The sequence below is a fragment of the Lepisosteus platostomus genome, chromosome 16 (assembly GCF_059453375.1).
Source record: "Lepisosteus platostomus isolate fLepPlt1 chromosome 16, fLepPlt1.hap1, whole genome shotgun sequence".
In the NCBI taxonomy this organism is placed as follows: Eukaryota; Metazoa; Chordata; class Actinopteri; order Semionotiformes; family Lepisosteidae; genus Lepisosteus; species Lepisosteus platostomus.
The window spans coordinates 1,937,652-1,956,818 of NC_142626.1; the positions used below are offsets into that span (position 1 = coordinate 1,937,652).

The following is a 19,167-nucleotide window of genomic DNA, read 5'->3' on the forward strand; positions in this document are numbered from 1 at the left end:
TCCGTCTCCTTCCTCGTCTAACTGTGGCAGTCGTGATGTTCCTACAGTGACGGGCCCGCTGAAGGAGAAGCAGATAGCGTACGTCTGCAAGGAAACGTTACAGGTATGTACACCTAGCCAAGGGACACCAGAACCGTGCCGATTTCTTTTTCCAGTCGGTCGCAGATCCACACGCCACAGACAGACCCTTAGCCTGCCAGGGGCCGTCCCTGGCATCTGCACAGATATAAGCTCGCAGTGGCACTGAGAAGTCTAGTCCGGGAGACTTCGTTTTCTGCCCTTGAGGCACAAAGACAGCTTTCAGAGAGACACCACACACCATGAGCCCTCTGCAGGCCCTTGAGAGACAGAGACAGGACCTTGCCAGCAGTTGTCTCCCCCTGCGGCTCTCACCACTGGCAGCCCCACTGGAGCCCAGCAGTGTGAGCCTGGCCAGTACCTGGAGGGGAGACTCCTGGGAGAGCTGAGGCTGCTGCTGGAAGAGGTGTGAGTGGGGCCAGCAGGGGGCGCTCACCCTGCGGTCTGTGTGGGTCCTGATGCCCCAGTATAGTGACGGGGACACTACACTGTAAAAGAAGCACAAGAAAGACAACAGCTGTGTCAGCACAGGGGGGATTTGAACTTGCAACTCCCTGGTTACAATGGGGCAGAGCCCTGGCTACTGCTCTACACAATAATGAGTGTTAGGAAAGTTAGTTGCTTTCAGCAAGTAATTGCCTACAGTTATAAGGGGCTTGTGTAAGGGACTACTATTTGATCTTTCAAATATGAGAAAAACATTCCAGTGATTCTACCTTGTAACAGAGATTTCCCATTTAGCCTATCAACCCTCCATGTTGTGCTGCCAGCAACTGCAACTCTTTGTGGCTGAGTCTGACCCCCCCCCCCCCCCCCCCCGCCTTGCTGATGGTACAGCCCATGACCTGTGTCTTAGTGCTGTCTCTTCCCCCAGGGGCTGCACCATTTGCACATCACGGGGAAGATGCACAGAGACATCAAGGTCAGTGGTTTAAATCTGTCTTGGAGCCTGTGTGGAATGTGTGTGTGTGTCAGTGTGTTAGGCTTCAAGGGGAGCGTGTGTCAGAGTATTTGGGCTTGTGTTGAGTGTGTGTGTGAGTGTGTATGTCAGTGCGCTAGGGCGTGTGTGTGTGTGTTAGTTAGTGGCTCTGCCTCTCCCTGATCTCATTGTGTCACCGTCTGTCATGTGCAGGGAGCCAACATCCTCCTGACAGACCGAGGCGACGTCAAACTGGGTCAGTGAGGAAGCCGGGCCTCCGTGTGCTGACCCTCGCGCGCACACACAGCGCACACACGCACACACGCACACACACGCACACACACAGCGCTCCTGTGAATCCGGCTCTAATGTCTGGCGGTTTTCTCTGTCCAGATATCCTCGTCCTGGAGAGGAACACGCTGGCGGGCCATGTGGTCTTGTCAGGCTCATGCGCTACACTAGGGTTATATTGCAGTGATCAGTTTGTGCTGTCATTTGCCTGCTGCAGATACAGAGGGGATCCCAGTCTGAACTGGCTGATCAATATATCGGCATCAGTATATACTGACACACGTGATCAGCACACACGCATCAAGCGCTTTGAGAAGCCACCTGTAAAGGCGCTATATAAAATAAAGTTTATTATTATTATCAATATATACTGACACGTGTTCAGCACACAGGCATCAATATATACTGACACACGCGATCAGCACACACGCATCAATATATACTGACACGTGATCAGCACACATGCATCAATATATACTGACACACGTGATCAGCACACATCTATATATACTGACATGTGATCAGCACACACGGATCAATATATACTGACACACGCGATCAGCACACACGCATCAATATATACTGACACACGCAATCAGCACACACGCATCAATATATACTGACACGTGATCAGCACACACACATCAATATATACTGACACACGTGATCAGCACACATGCATCAATATATACTGACACGCGATCAGCACACACGCATCAATATATACTGACACACGTGATCAGCACACATCTCTATATACTGTTACACGCGATCAGCACACATCTCTATATACTGACACACGTGATCAGCACACACGCATCAATATATACTGATACACGTGATCAGCACACATCTCTATATACTGACACACGTGATCGGCACACACGCATCAATATATTTTATACCTGTTTAGTGTTGCTCGAGGAAGCGGTTGATTGTAATCATTTCATGAATGTGTTCGTCTCCCCCGATGGGTCGTCCTTCAGCCGACTTTGGTGTGGCGGCAGAAATCAACGCCTCGGTGGCCAAGAGGAACTCCTTCATCGGCACGCCGTACTGGTGAGGTCGCTGCCCCTGCTCCTGTCTGCTGCCCGCCTCTTCGTTTTCCCTCGCCACCTTTGTGTTTCTCTTCCCGTTCGCCTCGGTGGGGGGGGGTGTGGGGGGATGCCGGGTCTGGGCTCTGCGCTCGCCGCAGGCCGCGGGGGAGTCGCGCAGGAAAATCCAAGAACCGAAAAGAGCTCGGCGACGCCCCTCCCTGTAAACCTGCAGGGGGAATACCGCTGCGTGGGATGAAGAAACAAGTGGGGAGGGCAGTGCAGTAGGGGTCTGGTTGACGAGACCCGGGCGGGATCAGACCGTTGGGGTCGACGAGCATGCGATCGACAGCACCGTGCGACACATGAGGGTCCCGAGGTCTGGACCGCAAGGGACTCTCAAGCGATCGGCGCCTCGAGATCAGGAGTGCGCGGGACATCGCGATCTCCCCGTGTTGCCCCCCCGTCCCCGTCCCCTGCACTATGTGCCTGGCTGGTGCCACCCCTGGTGCCCCCCGGCGTCCCGACTCTGTCCTCTGCTCTTCACCTGTCCCGTGCGCCCCTGTCTCGCAGGATGGCGCCGGAGGTGGCGGCGGTGGAGAAGAAGGGTGGGTACAACCAGCTGTGCGACATCTGGGCGGTGGGCATCACCGCCATCGAGCTGGCCGAGCTCCAGCCCCCCATGTTCGACCTGCATCCCATGAGGTGAGCCGTCGCCCCCTGCTGCCCCGACTTCCTGCCGCCCCCGGCCCACTTCCTGTCCCTTTGCTGTTGCCGGTGTTCTCCGCGTGGCTTGTCCCTGCGCACAGCTGTCCTGCCCGACATCTGAATATTAAAATGCTAATTGCATTCTCACTCAAGGCCGAGGGCAGGCCGATTCACTTAGCTAATTGCCCAGATAATTAACTAGATGCAGGGCTGTGCGCAAGTTTGACACATTTTCGGCACAGTCATCAGGAGTTGCAGCTCTTCTATAATGACGCCCCCACTCCCTTCCACCTTATTATGATCTCTCCTAACATCCTCCTGTACCCACAACCTCTGTACTCCTACACCACACACACATGTAAGCCAAAATTGTACTGTCCCCTCGATAGCCCAGTAAAATTTTAACAGGCATAATAATATTTAATATTTATTAACCATGCTACTTTTAACCATACTATTTTTTGCACTGTTCCAAGAATTACCTTGCACTATTTTTGTCCTGTTAAATTTTCTCTGTTTGCGGAATTTTGCACAGTTTGATTACTTGATTACATGTTATTTATGTTATGTTATTACACGTTACTGTTATTGCTCTGGTGTAACTGTCTATTGTCTTATCTTCTGTCCTATTTATATACTGCACCTGAGTGACTAATGAGAAACACTTTTCATTATACCGTGCACCTGTGTCAGTTTAATGACAATAAAGTTGAATTGAATTGAATAATGTCTGAGCTGAGCTAATTGAGCTGAGGATCAGAGCCAGCCGTTCTGGCGGCGCGTCTGGGGCGGCTTGTTCCAGACCCCTGCCGCCCTTGCTGTACAGAGGCGCCTGCCCGTGTCTGTGGTGAGATCTGGTACCGTGTCCAGAGCTTCTCTGAGTCCGGCTCTCTGTTCCAGAGCCCTGATGGTGATGTCGAAGAGCAGTTTCCAGCCCCCCAAGCTCAAAGACAAGACCAAGTGGTAAGAAATCGGAAGGAAACAGTGGGGTGTCTGTGTCGGTATGGGGGTGACAGTGGGGGGTCTTGGTGTGGGTATGCGGGTGACAGCAGGGTGTTTCAGTGTCAGTGTGGGGGTGCCGGTGGGGTGTCTCAGTGTATGTATGGGGGTGCCAGTGGGGTGTCTCAGTGTGGGTATGGGGGTGACAGTGGGGTGTCTCAGTGTGGGTATGGGGGTGCCAGTGGGGTGTCTCAGTGTGGGTATGGGGGTGACAGTGGGGTGTCTCAGTGTGGGTATGCGGGTGACAGCAGGGTGTTTCAGTGTCAGTGTGGGGGTGACGGAGGGGTGTCTCAGTGTGGGTATGGGGGTGACAGTGGGGTGTATCTGTGTGGGTATGGGGGTGACGGTGGGGTGTATCTGTGTGGGTATGGGGGTGACTCTGAATTGAATTGCTGTGTTTTCCCTGTGACTGCAGGACCTCAGACTTCCACACCTTTCTAAAGCTGGCCCTGACCAAGAACCCGCGCAAGAGACCAACAGCGGAAAAACTCCTGCAGGTGCGCGCTGTCCTGGAGCCCGACACACCCGCGCCGGGCCAACAGCACCCCCATCTCCCCCGGGGTAACAGCCTCTCCCCCTCTCTGTGCCTCCAGCACCCCTTCATGACTCAGCTGCTGACCCGGACCCAGGTCATCGAGCTGCTGGACACGGCCAGTAACCCTGACCTCAGCGCAGGGCTCCACATGGACGACAGTGACCTGGACGTGAGTGAGCCTTTCTCTCTGGCCACCAGCAGGGCTGCTACCATTTCTGTCTACATTCGGGGGAGGGTGTACTTACTCTCTGGGGGGGTGTAGGAGGCAGGTAATGAAATCCGACTGTGTTGCAAACGCTGAATGCTGTTTGCGTTTACAGACGTGCGACGCCTTCCCAGATAAGATCATGTCTCTTGGGAAGCACATGAGTGTGGCGAGGACTCCATCCGAAGATCAGTGTGAGTGCCGGAGTTCTGTCATAGCCACACCCCCTCGCCTCTCGGGGGAAGCCACGCCCCCTCCCCTGTCGGAGAAGCCACGCCCCCTCCCCTGTCGGAGAAGCCACGCCCCCTCCCCTGTCGGCGAAACCACACCCCTCCCCTGTCAGTGAAGCCACACCCCTCCCCTGTCAGTGAAGCCACACCCCTCCCCTGTCAGTGAAGCCACATGCTTTTACACGGACACACTGACACAAAGACATTAATGCACACAACCACACCAACACTGACTAGTGGAGTTGGCTTAATGGGAGGACTGGTTCTGACCCCAGTGGAGTTGGGTTCATGGGGGGGACTGGTTCTGACCCCAGTGGAGTCTCACCCTGTCTTCTTTCTCCACAGTCAACCAGGTGAAGTTCTGCCCCCCCCTGAGGAAGGAGACGGATCCCTACCCTGACCTGGTGAGGGGGGGGGTGCAGGGGCGCTCTTGGTGCTGCCCCCTCTCTGGGAGGTGTGGGGGTGCAGACCGCAGCGAGACTGAGCCTGGGGGGGAGATGGGGTGTGGGGAGATGGGGTGTGGGCGGGGTCAGAGACAGGGTGGAGACGTGTGTAACTGTGTCCTCTTGCCTGTGTGATTCTGCAGGGCTCCTGCGACGACTGGGGTATCATGGGAGTCGAGCACAGCACTCCGTAAGACTCCTGTGGCTTGCTGGCCTGGTGGCTGACCTCCGCTGAGTTTCCCACTGTCTTTCCAGCCCAGTAACTGCTGCTGCTGCTGTTATAGAGCTGAACGATCTTCAGAGAGAGGCCAAGGCTGGTAACCTGGAACAGGGGATTGTGTCTGCTGCAGCCTCTGTTCTGTACCTCTCTTTTCCTCCTCCTGTCTCCTCCCTCCCTCTCTCTCTCTCCCTCCCTGCATCTCTCTCTCTCCCTGTCTCGAGTGCAAAGAGTGTGAATGGTCAGGGCATCCCAGCACACACCTCCCCTCTCTCTGTCTCTCTCCCAGGAGCCTGCTGGAGTGCGTAGAGGAGGCGCTGATGGAGAGGTGAGACCCGGTTCTGACCCGCTGGCCCCGAGCGGCACTTGATACAGCAGAGTCACACGCAATGGGGAAGTGCTCTGACTCTCTCTACCCTCCCCCCCCCCCTCTTTTCTGTGCGGCAGGAGCCTGACTATCAAGAGAGCGCCATCTGCTGGGGTAAGGTGGAATCGCCTGATCCAGGCTTCAGCCCCGCCCCTTCAAACACGGGTTCCTGCTGCAGCTGAGCAGCTCACTTGCTAATTAATCGGGCCGACGCCTTTTTCCTCAATTTAGATCAGCGCCCGTCTCTACAGCCGGGCATTTTCAGGGTGAAGTGTTTTGCACGGGGGGCGAAACACCAGTGAATTGCCTGGGCTTTGAACCTGCAACCTCCCAGATATGAGTGCAGGAGCCCCGAACCCTGGTTAACGCACTGTGAGCAGGGGGGGTGTACAGCAGGGCTCCCCAGCCCCGGTCACGTGCAGTACCCCAGGATGTGTCATCATTGCCGGTGCTGTTCGCCATCGAGGTGCCTTCTGGGATTGCTGTAACAGTGCTAGAGGCTGCTCCTCCACTGGGTGGCGCTGCTGTGCTTGGCTCTTGGCCGGGTAGGCCTCAGGTACGTACAGTATCTCCAAGCAGAAGGCTGAAGGCCTCTCCCCTTGTCTGTCACCCGGGCCGGCAGCACACGTCCGACGAGGAGACGGAGAAATTCGGCACGGTGAAGAGGGCAGGAGGGGTCAGCCCCTCGTCCAGCGCCGCCGCCTCCCAGCCCGCTCCGGGCTCCAGCGCTGACAACGGGGCAGGTGAGGGGGGTTTCTAGCCCGCCATGTGATGCGGTTATTCGGTCACGAGAGAGACTTAGGATTCACCCAGGCCTGTTGGGAGAGAGCACCGTTTCCATAGGACTGACTCGCTCTGACTGCTGGTTTTCTTTTTTCTATCAAAATCTACTTTATTTCCCGAAAACAGCAAATCACAAAACTGGTAAACGTTCTAACCAGGTGGGAACTTTGCGTGCGGTAAAACTTTCCGAACGGGGGGGGGTGGGGGTGGTGATCGTTAAGGTAAAGGGTATCGCACAGCACGTGGTGCGCGTCCTTGGATTCCTGAACCCTGGAAAGTAGTAGCACACCAGGCCCTTTTCCTCCGTGTGTGCTGCGCGGGGCCTAGGCTATGTGGGAGAGAAGGCAGCAGCAGCCCTGGCTCATGAGTCAATTCAGACAGTCTCGGGGGTGTACAGCCGGGTGGTTGACTTGAGAGACCCCCCCCCCCCCCCCCCCCACGTCGACAGGGCCTCGTTCTGCCCTGCGTGAGGGACGGCGTGGTTATAATTGCGAGGGGGAGATGCCCAACATTTTGCAGCCACTGTAGCTACCGAGTCCAAAGGGGAGTTGTTGAGCGTTAGGGGGACCTGGGGGGCCCCCCTCTCTCAGCCCCCAGGGGCGCCCCGTCTGACCGCCGTCTCCGCCCCTGTCCCGCAGGGGGCGCTGTCGGCGAGGCGAGGGGCGGCGGGGGCAGCCCGCCCCCGAGCCGCGAGCCCCCCCTCTCTCCGGAATGGGCCACCCTGCGGAGGAAGACGGAGGACTCGGTGAGTGTCCCCCGGCGCCGGGTTCAAGGGATTAGTTCCTGGGAGCGGCGGGCCCAGTTCCGGCCACGGAGCTGGCTGTCAGGAATGCCCCGGCCTGCCTGTGTGTGCGCTGGCCTACAGGGGGCGCCACTGCTGGTTCTAACCCGTGTGCCGTGTCGTTTCTCTGCAGCGGGCGGACTGTCACGGACTCCCACCCACGCCACAAGTGCACGTAAGCCCCCCCGGCTCTGTTCCTCTCCGTGCTCAGAAAGCCCCAAAGCTCATCCTGGATCCTCCAGGCTCCAGGCAGGACAGCGTTCAGGCCCCGACCACAAACACACAACACACCACACAAACCACAGACACGCACACACGCCACGTGCACGCATGCACACACACAGTCACACACACACACACACATACACACACACACACACACACACACACACACGGCACGTGCACGCATGCACACACACAGTCACTTATAGCGCGCACACACACACACACGCCGCTAGGTGCGTGTCCTGACGGCCGTGTGCCCTGTGTCCCTGCAGATGGGGGCCTGCTTCTCCAAGGTGTTCAATGGCTGCCCGCTCAAAATCCACTGCGCCTCCACCTGGGTCCTGCCCCAGACCAGAGGTACGGCTCCACAGCGCCACCTAGTGCACCTATTCTTGCACTTCTATAGCGCCTTTCTAGACACTCCACTCATGGCTCTTTACAGCTAATGGGGATGCCCTCCATTGCCCTGCAGCTCTCCTCCAGCCCCACTGGAGCCCAGCAGTGTGAGCCTGGTCAGTACCTGGAGGGGAGACTCCTGGGAGAGCTGAGGCTGCTGCTGGAAGAGGTGTTAGTGGGGCCAGCAGGGGGCGCTCACCCTGCGGTCTGTGTGGGTCCTGATGCCCCAGTATAGTGACGGGGGACACTAGATTGTAAACAGGCGCCGTCCTTTGGATGAGACATAAAACTGAGGTCCTGACTCTCTGTGCTCATTAAAAACCCCAGGGTGTTTCTCTAGAAGAGTAGGGGTGTTACCCCAGTGTCCTGGCCAAATTCCCCCCTGGTCTGTACCCCTCATGGCCTCCTAATAACCCCCCTCTCTGAACTGGCTCCATCACTCTGCTCTCCTCCCCACTGAGAGCTGGGGTGTGGGGAGCGGACTGGCGCCTCATCCAGGTGGGGTAAACACTGGTGGGGGTGGAGGGGATCCCCCCTGACCTGTCCAGAGCGAGGATTATTACTATAAAGAACGGGCGTGACTGAAGATTAACCCAGAAGCCGACTTCAAGCTCAATATCGAAACGGGGACACGAAAGGGGAATTTGTTTAGGACCGCGAATACAAAACGTGTGTTTTTACACTGAGAGTTGTGGGTGCCTGGAACAGGAAGGAAAGGGGGGAAGAACGAGGAGGAGAGAGGGATGGGGCACTCAGCTGTGCTCCCTCGCGCTGTCCGGGCTCGCGCCCCGCTGTCGAAACAGATTCGCGGGCCGTGGCTCGGTGGGTGAACGGCCTCTGTCTCCCCCTCTCCGCCCAGATCAGTACCTCCTCCTAGGGGCCGAGGAGGGCATCTACACCCTGAACCTGAACGAGCTGCACGAGGACACCATGGAGAAGGTACGCAGACGGCCCCTTCCTGTGAGAGACCCGACAACTCCGAATCGGTCGTGTCAGGTCCCTGAAGGCGTTGACTTACTCTCTGCTCTCTCTCTCTCTCCTCTCCTCCCTCTCTCCTCTCCCAGTTGCTCCCCCAGAGATGCACATGGCTGTACGTGATGAACAATGTCCTGATGTCCGTGTCAGGTGAGTCCTGGAGGGTCAGCGTGTCTGCAGCAGGGCTGACCGGTCCTGGTCCTGGAGGGTCAGCGTGTCTAGAGCAGGGGTGTCCAGTCCCGGTCCAGGAGGGGTCAGTGTGTCTGCAGCAGGACTGTCCAGTCCTGGTCCTGGAGGGGTCAGTGTGTCTGCAGCAGGACTGTCCAGTCCTGGTTCTGGAGGGTCAGCGTGTCTAGAGCAGGGGTGTCCAGTCCCGGTCCAGGAGGGGTCAGGGTGTCTGCAGCAGGACTGTCCAGTCCTGGTCCAGGAGGGGTCAGGGTGTCTGCAGCAGGGCTGTCCAGTCCTGGTCCAGGAGGGGTCAGGGTGTCTGCAGCAGGGCTGTCCAGTCCTGGTCCAGGAGGGGGTCAGTGTGTCTGCAGCAGGACTGTCCAGTCCTGGTCCAGGAGGGGTCAGGGTGTCTGCAGCAGGGCTGTCCAGTCCTGGTCCAGGAGGGGTCAGGGTGTCTGCAGCAGGGGTGTCCAGTCCTGGTCCTGGAGGGGTCAGGGTGTCTGCAGCAGGACTGTCCAGTCCTGGTCCAGGAGGGGTCAGGGTGTCTGCAGCAGGGCTGTCCAGTCCTGGTCCAGGAGGGGTCAGGGTGTCTGCAGCAGGGGTGTCCAGTCCTGGTCCAGGAGGGGTCAGGGTGTCTGCAGCAGGGGTGTCCAGTCCTGGTGCAGGAGGGGTCAGTGTGTCTGCAGCAGGGCTGTCCAGTCCTGGTCCTGGAGGGGTCAGGGTGTCTGCAGCAGGGCTGTCCAGTCCTGGTCCAGGAGGGGTCAGGGTGTCTGTAGCAGGGCTGTCCAGTCCTGGTCCTGCAGGGCCAGCGTGTCTAGAGCAGGGGTGTCCAGTCCTGGTCCAGGAGGGGTCAGTGTGTCTGCAGCAGGGCTGTCCAGTCCTGGTCCTGGAGGGGGTCAGTGTGTCTGCAGCAGGGGTGTCCAGTCCTGGTCCAGGAGGGGTCAGTGTGTCTGCAGCAGGGGTGTCCAGTCCTGGTCCAGGAGGGGTCAGGGTGTCTGCAGCAGGGCTGTCCAGTCCTGGTCCAGGAGGGGGTCAGTGTGTCTGCAGCAGGGCTGTCCAGTCCTGGTCCAGGAGGGGTCAGGGTGTCTGCAGCAGGGGTGTCCAGTCCTGGTCCAGGAGGGGTCAGTGTGTCTGCAGCAGGGCTGTCCAGTCCTGGTCCTGGAGGGGTCAGTGTGTCTGCAGCAGGGGTGTCCAGTCTCTGGAGCAGACAGCCCCCATCTGGCGCTCTCCGTGCAGCAGGAGAAGTCCCTGACTTGTCTCTCCCGATCCGGTCTTCAGGAAAGTCTTCCCAGCTCTGCTCCCACAACCTGGCGGCGCTGTTCGACCACAGGAGGCAGCTGCAGAAGAGGCCGAGCCACCGGTCCCTCAGCGCCAACCGGCTGACGGAGAGGATCATCCCCAGGTACAGGGCTGCAGGATGTGTTTTAAGAGAGGCAGCTCTGGGTCCAATTCTGGACCTGGGGTGCTGTCTGGGTGGAGTCTGCATGTTCTCCCCGCGTTCGTGTGGGTGTCCTCCAGGCGCTCTGGTCTCCTCCCACAGTCCCCAGACATACTGGGGAGTTAATTGCCTTCTGGTAAAACTGGCCCTGGTGTGAGTGTGTGGGTGTCCTGTGATGGACTGGCGTCCTGTCCAGGGTGTACCCTGTCTTGCTCCCGTTGCCTGCTGGGATAGACTCCAGCTCCCCCCCTGACCCTGAATGTGATAAAGCTGTTTGAAGGTGGTTTGATGGATGTTTTTGGAAGCTTGGATCCAAACTGACTGAACAGAATGGGTTCTGTTCCTGGTGCAGTCTGAACGAAGTGCCTTGCTCAGTTACTCTGTTTACCACAAACCCGCCCCCCCGCGCCGGTGTCTGACGCTGCTTCTCTTGGGCAGGAAGTACGCCGTCTCCACGAAGATCCCCGACACCAAGGGCTGCCGGAGGTGTAGCGTGGGTATGTTCCAGTGAGGGTCTCTCTCTCCTGTCCACCTCTCCTCTCTGTCTCTCTCTCTCCCTGCCCAGCGCTCCTCTCTCTCTCTCTCCCTGTCCACCTCTCCTCTCCTATCTCTCTCTCCCTGCCCAGCTCTCCTCTCTCTCTCTCCCTGTCCACCTCTCCTCTCTGTCTCTCTCTCTCCCTGCCCAGCGCTCCTCTCTCTCTGCCTGTCCACCTCTCCTCTCTCTGTGTCTCTCTCTCTCTCCCTGTCCACCTCTCCTCTCTCCCCGTGTCTCTCTCTCTCTCTGTCAATTCAATTCAATTCAATTCAAGGTGCTTTATTAGCATGACCGATGGGTACAATCAGTGTTGCCAAAGCAAAGAAAAATAATAAAATTAACATAGAACAAAACAAAAAATAGAAGTAAAATAAAATCTACAGACATGTTACAGACATTTACAACAAAGACATATTATATAATATCGACATATACTGTAGGCGGCTGGAGCATTATTGGGAGACGGACTCACTGTTCCTCAGGCTGTGACAGGAGATCACATACTGGGCTGCCAGATCAACTGAGTTCCCTCCTCCCTCTCCCAGTAGGATTGGGACCTGTTGTGGTTTTGGCAGGTGTGGGAACTCTGGGATTAGATTTCTGAATTTCGGGAAGAATGTTTCTCTAATCCCAGAGTATCTGTCACAGTGCAGTAGGAAGTGCACCTCTGTCTCTATTTCTCCCTGCTGGCAGTGGGAGCACAGCCTGTCCTCTCTGGGCAGCCAGGTCTGCCTGTGTCGCCCAGTTTCTATGGCCAGGCTGTGGTCACTGAGCCTGTACTTCGTCAGGGTCTGTTTCTGTTTGCTATTTTTTATTTTGGTCAAATATTCAGCTAGTGTGTATTGTCTGTTTAGGGTTCTGTAGCATTCCAGTTTATGTTGTGTTTGTGTGTGTGTGTCCCAGTGTGTGAGATATTGCTGTTTGATCTGTGCTGTGATGTGGTTGAGTCTGGGTTGTGGTGCTCTAGCAGTGCTGTCCTGAGGCTGGTTAGTGTTGGTGTGGCTCAGGTCGGTGAGCCTCAGGACCAGCTGGCTCAGGGGGCTCTGTTTTGGGCTCAGCTCTTGGCTGAGCAGGGCTTTGTGGTGGTAGGAATTTTGGTCACTGTTTTTTAGGTGTAGCCAATACTTTAATACTCTCTTCTGTATGTTTATCAATAGTGGGTACTGGCCTAATTCGGCCCTGCACCCGTTGTTAGGAGTTTTTCTCTGCACACGGAGGATGTTTCTACAGATCTCCATGTGCATAGTTTCTGTGGGGTGTTTGTCCCATTGGGTGTAATCCTGGTCTGTGAGGGGACCCCAAACTTCACTGCCGTATAGGGCAATGGGTTGGATTACACTTTCAAATATTTGGAGCCAGATTCTTGTTGGTGGGTTGATGTTGAAGAGCCTCCTTCTTATTGCGTAGAAAGCCCTGAGTGCCTTCTCCCTCAGTGCCTTCACTGCCAGGTCAAAACTCCCGGAAGAGCTGATGGTGAGACCGAGATATGTGTAGCTGGATGTGTGCTCCAATGTGTTGTTGTTCAGTGTGAATTTGTACCTGTTTCCCTGAGGTCTGGCTTTCTTCTGGAAAACCATAACTCTGGTCTTGTCCAGATTGACTGTCAGTGCCCAGGTCTGACAGTACTGCTCCAGCAGTGCCAGGTTCTGCTGCAGCCCCTGTTCTGTGGGCGACAGCAGGACCAGGTCATCTGCGTAGAGCAGGAACTTGATTTCTGTGTCGTGTAGTGTAAGACCAGGAGCTGCAGACTGCTCCAACATTCCTGCTAATTCATTGATATAGATATTGAACAGTGTTGGGCTCAGGCTGCAGCCCTGTCTCACCCCGCGGCCTTGGGTGAAGAATTTAGTCCTTTTGTTTCCAATTTTCACTGCACATTTGCTCTCTGAATACATTGATTTAATTATGTCGTACACTTTGCCCCCTATGCCACTTTGGAGTAGTTTATAAAACAATCTCTCATGCCAAATCGAGTCAAATGCTTTTTTGAAATCGACAAAGCAGGCAAAAATTTTTCCTTTGTGTTTTTGGTGGACGTGTTTGTCTATCAGTGTGTGTAGGGTGTAAATGTGATCAGATGTGCGGTGATCTGGCAAGAAGCCAATCTGACTTTTACTCAGGACATTGTGTTCGGTAAGGAAGGCCAGTATTCGTGTATTTAGGATACTGCAGAATACCTTCCCCAGGTTACTGTTCACACAGATGCCCCGGTAGTTGTTGGGATCGAGTTTATCTCCACTCTTATAGATGGGCGTGATCAGTCCTTGGTTCCAGGCCTCGGGGAAACATCCAGTTGTCATGATGAGATTGAGGAGTTTGAGCAGGGCTTGTTGCAACTTTGTGCTGCTGTGTCTCAGCATCTCATTTATGACTCCATCATGGCCACAGGCTTTGCGTGGTCTGAGGGCCTGGAGTTTGTCCAGTAGCTCCTGCTCAGTGATTGGGGAGTCTAAGGGGTTTTGGTTGTCTTTGATAGCCAATTCCAAAATTTTGAGTTTTTCATAAATGGTGTTTTGGTCTGATTGATTTGTATTTGGGAGCTTTTCATAGAGATTTTCAAAGTATGTTTGCCAGATTGTTCCATTTTGGATGGCCAATTCTTCTGGTTTTGATTTGTTTAAGTTGTTCCACTTCTCCCAGAAACAATTCTGATTTAGTGACTCCTCAATTTCTGCGAGTTGTTTGTCTATGTATGTGTTTCTTTTCTTTTTCAGCGTGTGTTTGTAAAGTTTTACCATGTCACAGTACCTGAGTCGCAGATCTGTGTTGTGTGGTTGTCTGTGTTTTTCATTTGAGACTTTTCGTAGTGCATTTCTGATGTTTTTGCACTCCGTATCAAACCACTTTTCTTTTGCTTTTGTTTTTTGGTAGTTTTTTGATGTAGTTGTTTTTAGCTTAGATTTTGATGCTAGTTTGTGGAATAGGTGATTTAGTTTTTGTGTGGCCAAGTTTAAAGACTCTCTTTTTGTGTGGCCAAGACTCTCTCTGTCTCTCTCTCTCTCCCTGCCCAGCTCTCCTCTCTCTCTCTCCCTGTCCACATCTCTCTCTCTCTCTCTCTCTGTCTCTCTCTCTCCCTGTCCATCTCTCTCTCCCTGTCCATCTCTCTCTCCCTGTCCATCTCTCTCTCTCTGTCTCTCTCTCTCTCCCTGTCCACCTCTCCTCTCTCTGTCTCTGTCTCTCTCCCTGTCCACCTCTCCTCTCTCTGTCTCTCTCCCTGTCCACCTCTCCTCTCTCTGTCTCTCTCTCTCTCCCTGTCCACCTCTCCTCTCTCTGTGTCCACCTCTCTCTGTGTGTGTGTCTCTCTCTCTCTCTCCCTGTCCACCTCTCCTCTCTTTCTCCCTGTCCACCTCTCCTCTCTCTCTCTCTCTCCCTGTCCACCTCTCCTCTCTGTCTCTCTCTCTCCCTGTCCACCTCTTCTCTCTCTGTGTCTCTCTCTCTCCCTGTCCACCTCTCCTCTCTCCCCGTATCTCTCTCTCTCCCTGTCCACCTCTCCTCTCTCCCTGTCCACCTGTGTCCACCTCTCCTCTCTCTGTCTCTCTCTCTCTCCCTGTCCACCTCTCCTCTCTCTGTCTCTCTCTCTCTCTGTCTCGGTCTCACTCCAGCCCGTCTCCCTGCCTGTGTCTCGCAGTGCGGAACCCCTACACAGACAGCACCTTCCTGTGCGGAGCGGTGCCGTCCGGCCTGGTTCTGCTGCTGTGGTACGAGCCCCTGCACAAGTTCATGCTGCTCAAGGTAGGTCCCTCCCGCGCCGGCCCCCGGCCCCCGTCCCCGGCTCCCGGCCCGCGGCGGGGGGGGGCAGGAGCCAGAGAGATCCCGGCTGTCCCGTCTCTCCCTCTCCCAGCACTTCCCCGTGTGCGTGCCGGAGCCCCTGCCCATCTTCGAGCTGCTGGTCCTGGAGACGGACGAGCTGCCCCAGGTCTGCGTGGGCGTGGGGGGGGGGGGAGGCGGCCCGCCCGCCGGTCAGCAGCTGCAGTTCGACATCATCCGCCTGAACGGCACGCCCAGCCCCAGGCCAGGTAGGGAGCCGTCCCACACAGGGGAGAAACAGCAGGAAGGGAGTCTGGGAGGGCTGTCGTTCTGAACAGCCCAAAGCGGCTCGGTATTACTCTTAACCCTGCAGACACGGCGCCTCCTGCAGGGCCACCTCTGCCCCTGAGGCTGTCTGAATCGACACATTAGCCAGGTCTGCCTTTGCCTTCCGCTGGCCACCTCCAGCCTCGCTGCAACCCCACAGCGCAGCCCCGGCTGAGGGCATGGCCTGGTCTGCTGCTGCTTTACTGTCCTCAGGGTTCATAGGACACGTCCTGTGCCGGGTCCCTCCCAGCACTTGGGACAGGACGGCTCAGCACTCTGTGATCTTGTGCCTGGGGCAGAGGGTTTCGCACTAGCGCCCCCTGCAGTTGGGTATCTCAGTCTTCAGAAAGGAGGGGCACTTAAGAGCTCCTGCACACCTGGGGGGGAGGGGGTCTCCCAGCACGAGGCTCAGATGAGGACAGGGGAGACGGGCTCGATCTGGGCTGCAGACCTCCAGCTCCTGCGGGGAGAGAGGTCGGGGGGGGACATCTCTTGCCCCCCCCCCCCATTCTCCTGATGCTGGTCTCTCTCGTTGTCCCGCTGCGCAGACAGTCCGGCGCTCCAGGCGGCCCAGGTCACTCAGATGGACCGGGACACGGTTCTGATCGCGCTGGAGAGTAAGTGCGCCGAAGCGCCGTTTTGGTTCGAAAAGCCATTTATCGGGGTGGCGGTGGCGGTGGCGGGCAGGGGGGGGGCGTCCTGAGTGGCTCAGTTTGGGAGTGGGGACGCGTCATTGCTCAACGGTGAGCACCCGAGGGTGACCCGGTCAGGAGCCGTCGCCAGTGGAGACCCCAGTCTGAGTGCAGTAGGGGGCGGTGTCCACATTGGACGGGTCAGTGAGAGGTGTGAAGAAATTGTGGGGATCACAACTCACTTTGCTTTGAGAGAGACCTGTCTACAGGATATGTCAATATTTTATAATACGTCTTTGTTGTAAATGTCTGTAATATGTCTGTAGATTGTATTTTACTTCTAATTTTTGTTTTGTTTCATGTGAATTTCATTATTTTTATGTGCTTTGGCAACACTGATTGTTCCCATCGGTCATGCTAATAAAGCACCTTGAATTGAATTGAGAGAGAGACCTGTCTACAGGATATGTCAGTATTTTATAATACGTCTTTGTTGTAAATGTCTGTAATATGTCTGTAGATTGTATTTTACTTCTAATTTTTGTTTTGTTTCATGTGAATTTCATTATTTTTATGTGCTTTGGAAACACTGATTGTACCCATCGGTCATGCTAAAGCATCCTGAAGAATTGAATTGAGAGAGAGAGCTGGTCCTGTTGGTCTGTTGCTGATCGCAAACGTGATTTAAGGGGATTGAAGGAATTCAGCCCTGGTAGAAATGATACTCACCCCCCCGTCCCCTCCCCTCCCCACAGAGACCGTGAAGATCGTCACCCTCCAGGGGAGACCCACTCGGGGGCTGGTCCCCGAGCTGACCTTCGACTTCGCCATCCAGACTCTAGGTGAGAGCCCCACAAACCCCACACCACCACCTTTTGGTTCCGTTAAGCCGGGGTGGGAGGAGGGGGGCAGACCTCTGTCCCGTGTGTCTCCCGTCTCCCGGAGAGGGATCCACTGCTCCGGCACAAGAAATAACGAGCTCGGGTGGGTAATTGAGGTAGGTCATTTTCTCAAGGAAGGGGAATGTTGTGGGTTCTGGAGGTGGCACGGAAGAGCAGAGGTCAGCATTGCTGCCTTGCACAGCTGGAGCCCTGGGTGCAATTCCAGACCTGGGCTGCTGTCTGTGTGGAGTCTGCATGTTCTCATCAAATTTGCATGGGCTCCCTCACACACAGATTCTACTCTTGACCTTAGGCGAGAATGCTGGTGAGCTAATGGCCGGTGTTTTGGGGGGGGGGGGCTGTACATTTTGAAAGGAGCGACCTGGGACAGGTGCGATGTCATTATTGTGTGTGCAGTTTGTCTACAGGACAGCGTGCTGGCCTTCTGGAAGCATGGCCTGCGGGGGCGGAGCCTGCATACTAATGAGGTGAGGCCTCTAGGGGAGGGAGGGGCAGTTCTTAAAGGGGCAGTGCGTGCTTTATCGAAGTGTACACCATAAATATGAAATGCCAGACTTTAAATGTGCTCTTTTCCCCAAATATGAGGTGGCTTTGCTAACTGAGAAGAAACGCCATTATATCAGTGGAGCAATGTGCTAGTATGTAGGCGTTTTAGTTTTTTTTCTGTTGAAAGATGGCAAAGGCCTTGTGTGATTGAAAATCCAGGATTGTGTGGTCATATCATAGTCCAGGTCTGTCTGACCCTGGTTCTGGCAGGCTGGAGTGTGTCTGCAGGTTTTAATTCCATATCAGCTTTTAATTACCGAAAGCAGCTCATTACTGGTTTTAATGAGTCCAGTAGCACAGCTTCTCCCAGCTGCTGCTGCTGCTGCTGCTTTGAAGAGAACTGGAAAAGCTGCTGACACAGCGCCCCCTACAGGACTGGGGGTGCCATCGACAGCCGGGGGCGAGTTCTAAATACAATCCCGGACCCTCACGGCTGCCGATTCCTGATTTCCGTGATCACGAGGTCTTCGTTGATGTGACCTTTTGACCCCGTCTGGTCTCCACAGGTCACCCAAGAGATCACGGACGAGAGCCGAGTGTTCAGGGTCCTGGGGACGAACAGGTGGGTGTGACGTTCAGGAAGGTGACCCAGTCCTGTTCAGAGGGCTGTAAAGCAGAGGAGAGGAGGCTCCTGCTCAGTTTTGGGAGCCCAGCACAGCCCTTTGATTCTCGTCTCCCAGTGAAACACCTTCCCCAGTATGCTTTGGTTATCAGTTCCACGCACCCCCAGCTTTTTGTGTACAGAAGCTCCTGCCTGAAATACACTTGCACTTCCACTAGTGTCATGGTGCACTAGAGGTGTCGTCTGTCTGGGTCTTCCTGTCTTCCACTTAGTCTTCCACTCTGCAACTCACAACTGGCAGCCCACTGAAGCTTAGCAGGGGTGAGCCTGGCCAGTACCTGGAGGGGAGACTCCTGGGAAAGCTGAGGCTGCTGCTGGAAGAGGTGTGAGTGGGGCCAGCAGGGGGCGCTCACCCTGCGGTCTGTGTGGGTCCTAATGTCCCAGTATAGTGACGGGGACGCTAGACTGTAAACAGGCGCCGTCCTTCAGATGAGACATCAAACCGAGGTCCTGACTCTCTGTGGTCATTAAAAATCCCAGGGTGTTTCTCGAGAAGAGTAGGGGTGTCACCCCAGTGTCCTGGCCAAATTTCCCCCCTGGCCTTCACCCATCATGGCCTCCTGATAACCCCCCTCTCTGAACTGGCTCCATCACTCTGCTCTCCTCCCCACTGAGAGCTGGGGTGTGGGGAGCAGACTGGCGCCTCATCCAGGTGGGGGTACACATTGCTGGGGGCGGAGGGGATCCCCCTGACCTGTAAAGAGCTCTGAGTGGGGGGTCCAGAAAAGCGCTATATAAGTGTAAAGAATGATTTGTTGTTATTATTATTATTATTATTATTATTATTATTATTAGTGAAGTCAGGTGTGTGCTGCTGCAGGTCGGTCTTTGAAATACACTCTGTGGCCTCTCGCTGATTAACACACAAGGCTGTGAGGCCGAGCTGCAGGTGGAGTCTGTGCTTTGATGGCGATCATGAGGGGTTCTGGGAAGAGTGGGGAGTTTTGCCAGACCTGAGCTGCCTTTGCGCCGGAGCCGTTGTGGCCGACTGTCTGGGAGGAACATGTGAGCGAGAAAGCTCTGCTGTGTCACTGGTTCTCACTCTTTCTGCTCCAGCGATGGTG

The 19,167-nt window shown here is 55.5% G+C and overlaps 2 protein-coding genes across 3 annotated transcripts in view; one reads left to right on the plus strand and one right to left on the minus strand.

Moving 5' to 3' along the window:
• LOC148646663 (uncharacterized) overlaps nt 1-19,167 on the minus strand; it is a 139,013-nt gene that overhangs the window by 51,401 nt on the left and 68,445 nt on the right. The gene's annotated exons all lie outside the window — the stretch shown is intronic.
• The window catches only part of map4k2 (mitogen-activated protein kinase kinase kinase kinase 2), a 28,218-nt gene that overhangs the window by 7,478 nt on the left and 1,573 nt on the right, over nt 1-19,167 (plus strand). The window contains exons 5-31 of one of the 2 annotated variants that reach the window (XM_088609061.1): nt 48-103; nt 953-1,000; nt 1,211-1,253; nt 2,275-2,347; nt 2,896-3,027; nt 3,931-3,993; nt 4,445-4,526; nt 4,623-4,733; nt 4,885-4,963; nt 5,345-5,403; nt 5,586-5,632; nt 5,949-5,987; nt 6,107-6,140; nt 6,652-6,769; nt 7,448-7,554; nt 7,724-7,765; nt 8,088-8,172; nt 9,071-9,150; nt 9,276-9,336; nt 10,633-10,756; nt 11,231-11,289; nt 14,956-15,059; nt 15,169-15,343; nt 15,950-16,018; nt 16,789-16,875; nt 17,332-17,402; nt 17,988-18,043. In XM_088609061.1, coding sequence (XP_088465187.1) covers nt 48-103; nt 953-1,000; nt 1,211-1,253; nt 2,275-2,347; nt 2,896-3,027; nt 3,931-3,993; nt 4,445-4,526; nt 4,623-4,733; nt 4,885-4,963; nt 5,345-5,403; nt 5,586-5,632; nt 5,949-5,987; nt 6,107-6,140; nt 6,652-6,769; nt 7,448-7,554; nt 7,724-7,765; nt 8,088-8,172; nt 9,071-9,150; nt 9,276-9,336; nt 10,633-10,756; nt 11,231-11,289; nt 14,956-15,059; nt 15,169-15,343; nt 15,950-16,018; nt 16,789-16,875; nt 17,332-17,402; nt 17,988-18,043 — 2,104 coding nt within the window. Of the gene's footprint in view, nt 1-47; nt 104-952; nt 1,001-1,210; nt 1,254-2,274; nt 2,348-2,895; nt 3,028-3,930; nt 3,994-4,444; nt 4,527-4,622; nt 4,734-4,884; nt 4,964-5,344; nt 5,404-5,585; nt 5,633-5,948; nt 5,988-6,106; nt 6,141-6,648; nt 6,770-7,447; nt 7,555-7,723; nt 7,766-8,087; nt 8,173-9,070; nt 9,151-9,275; nt 9,337-10,632; nt 10,757-11,230; nt 11,290-14,955; nt 15,060-15,168; nt 15,344-15,949; nt 16,019-16,788; nt 16,876-17,331; nt 17,403-17,987; nt 18,044-19,167 lie in introns of both variants that reach the window. The other variant, XM_088609059.1, reaches the window with a different exon arrangement.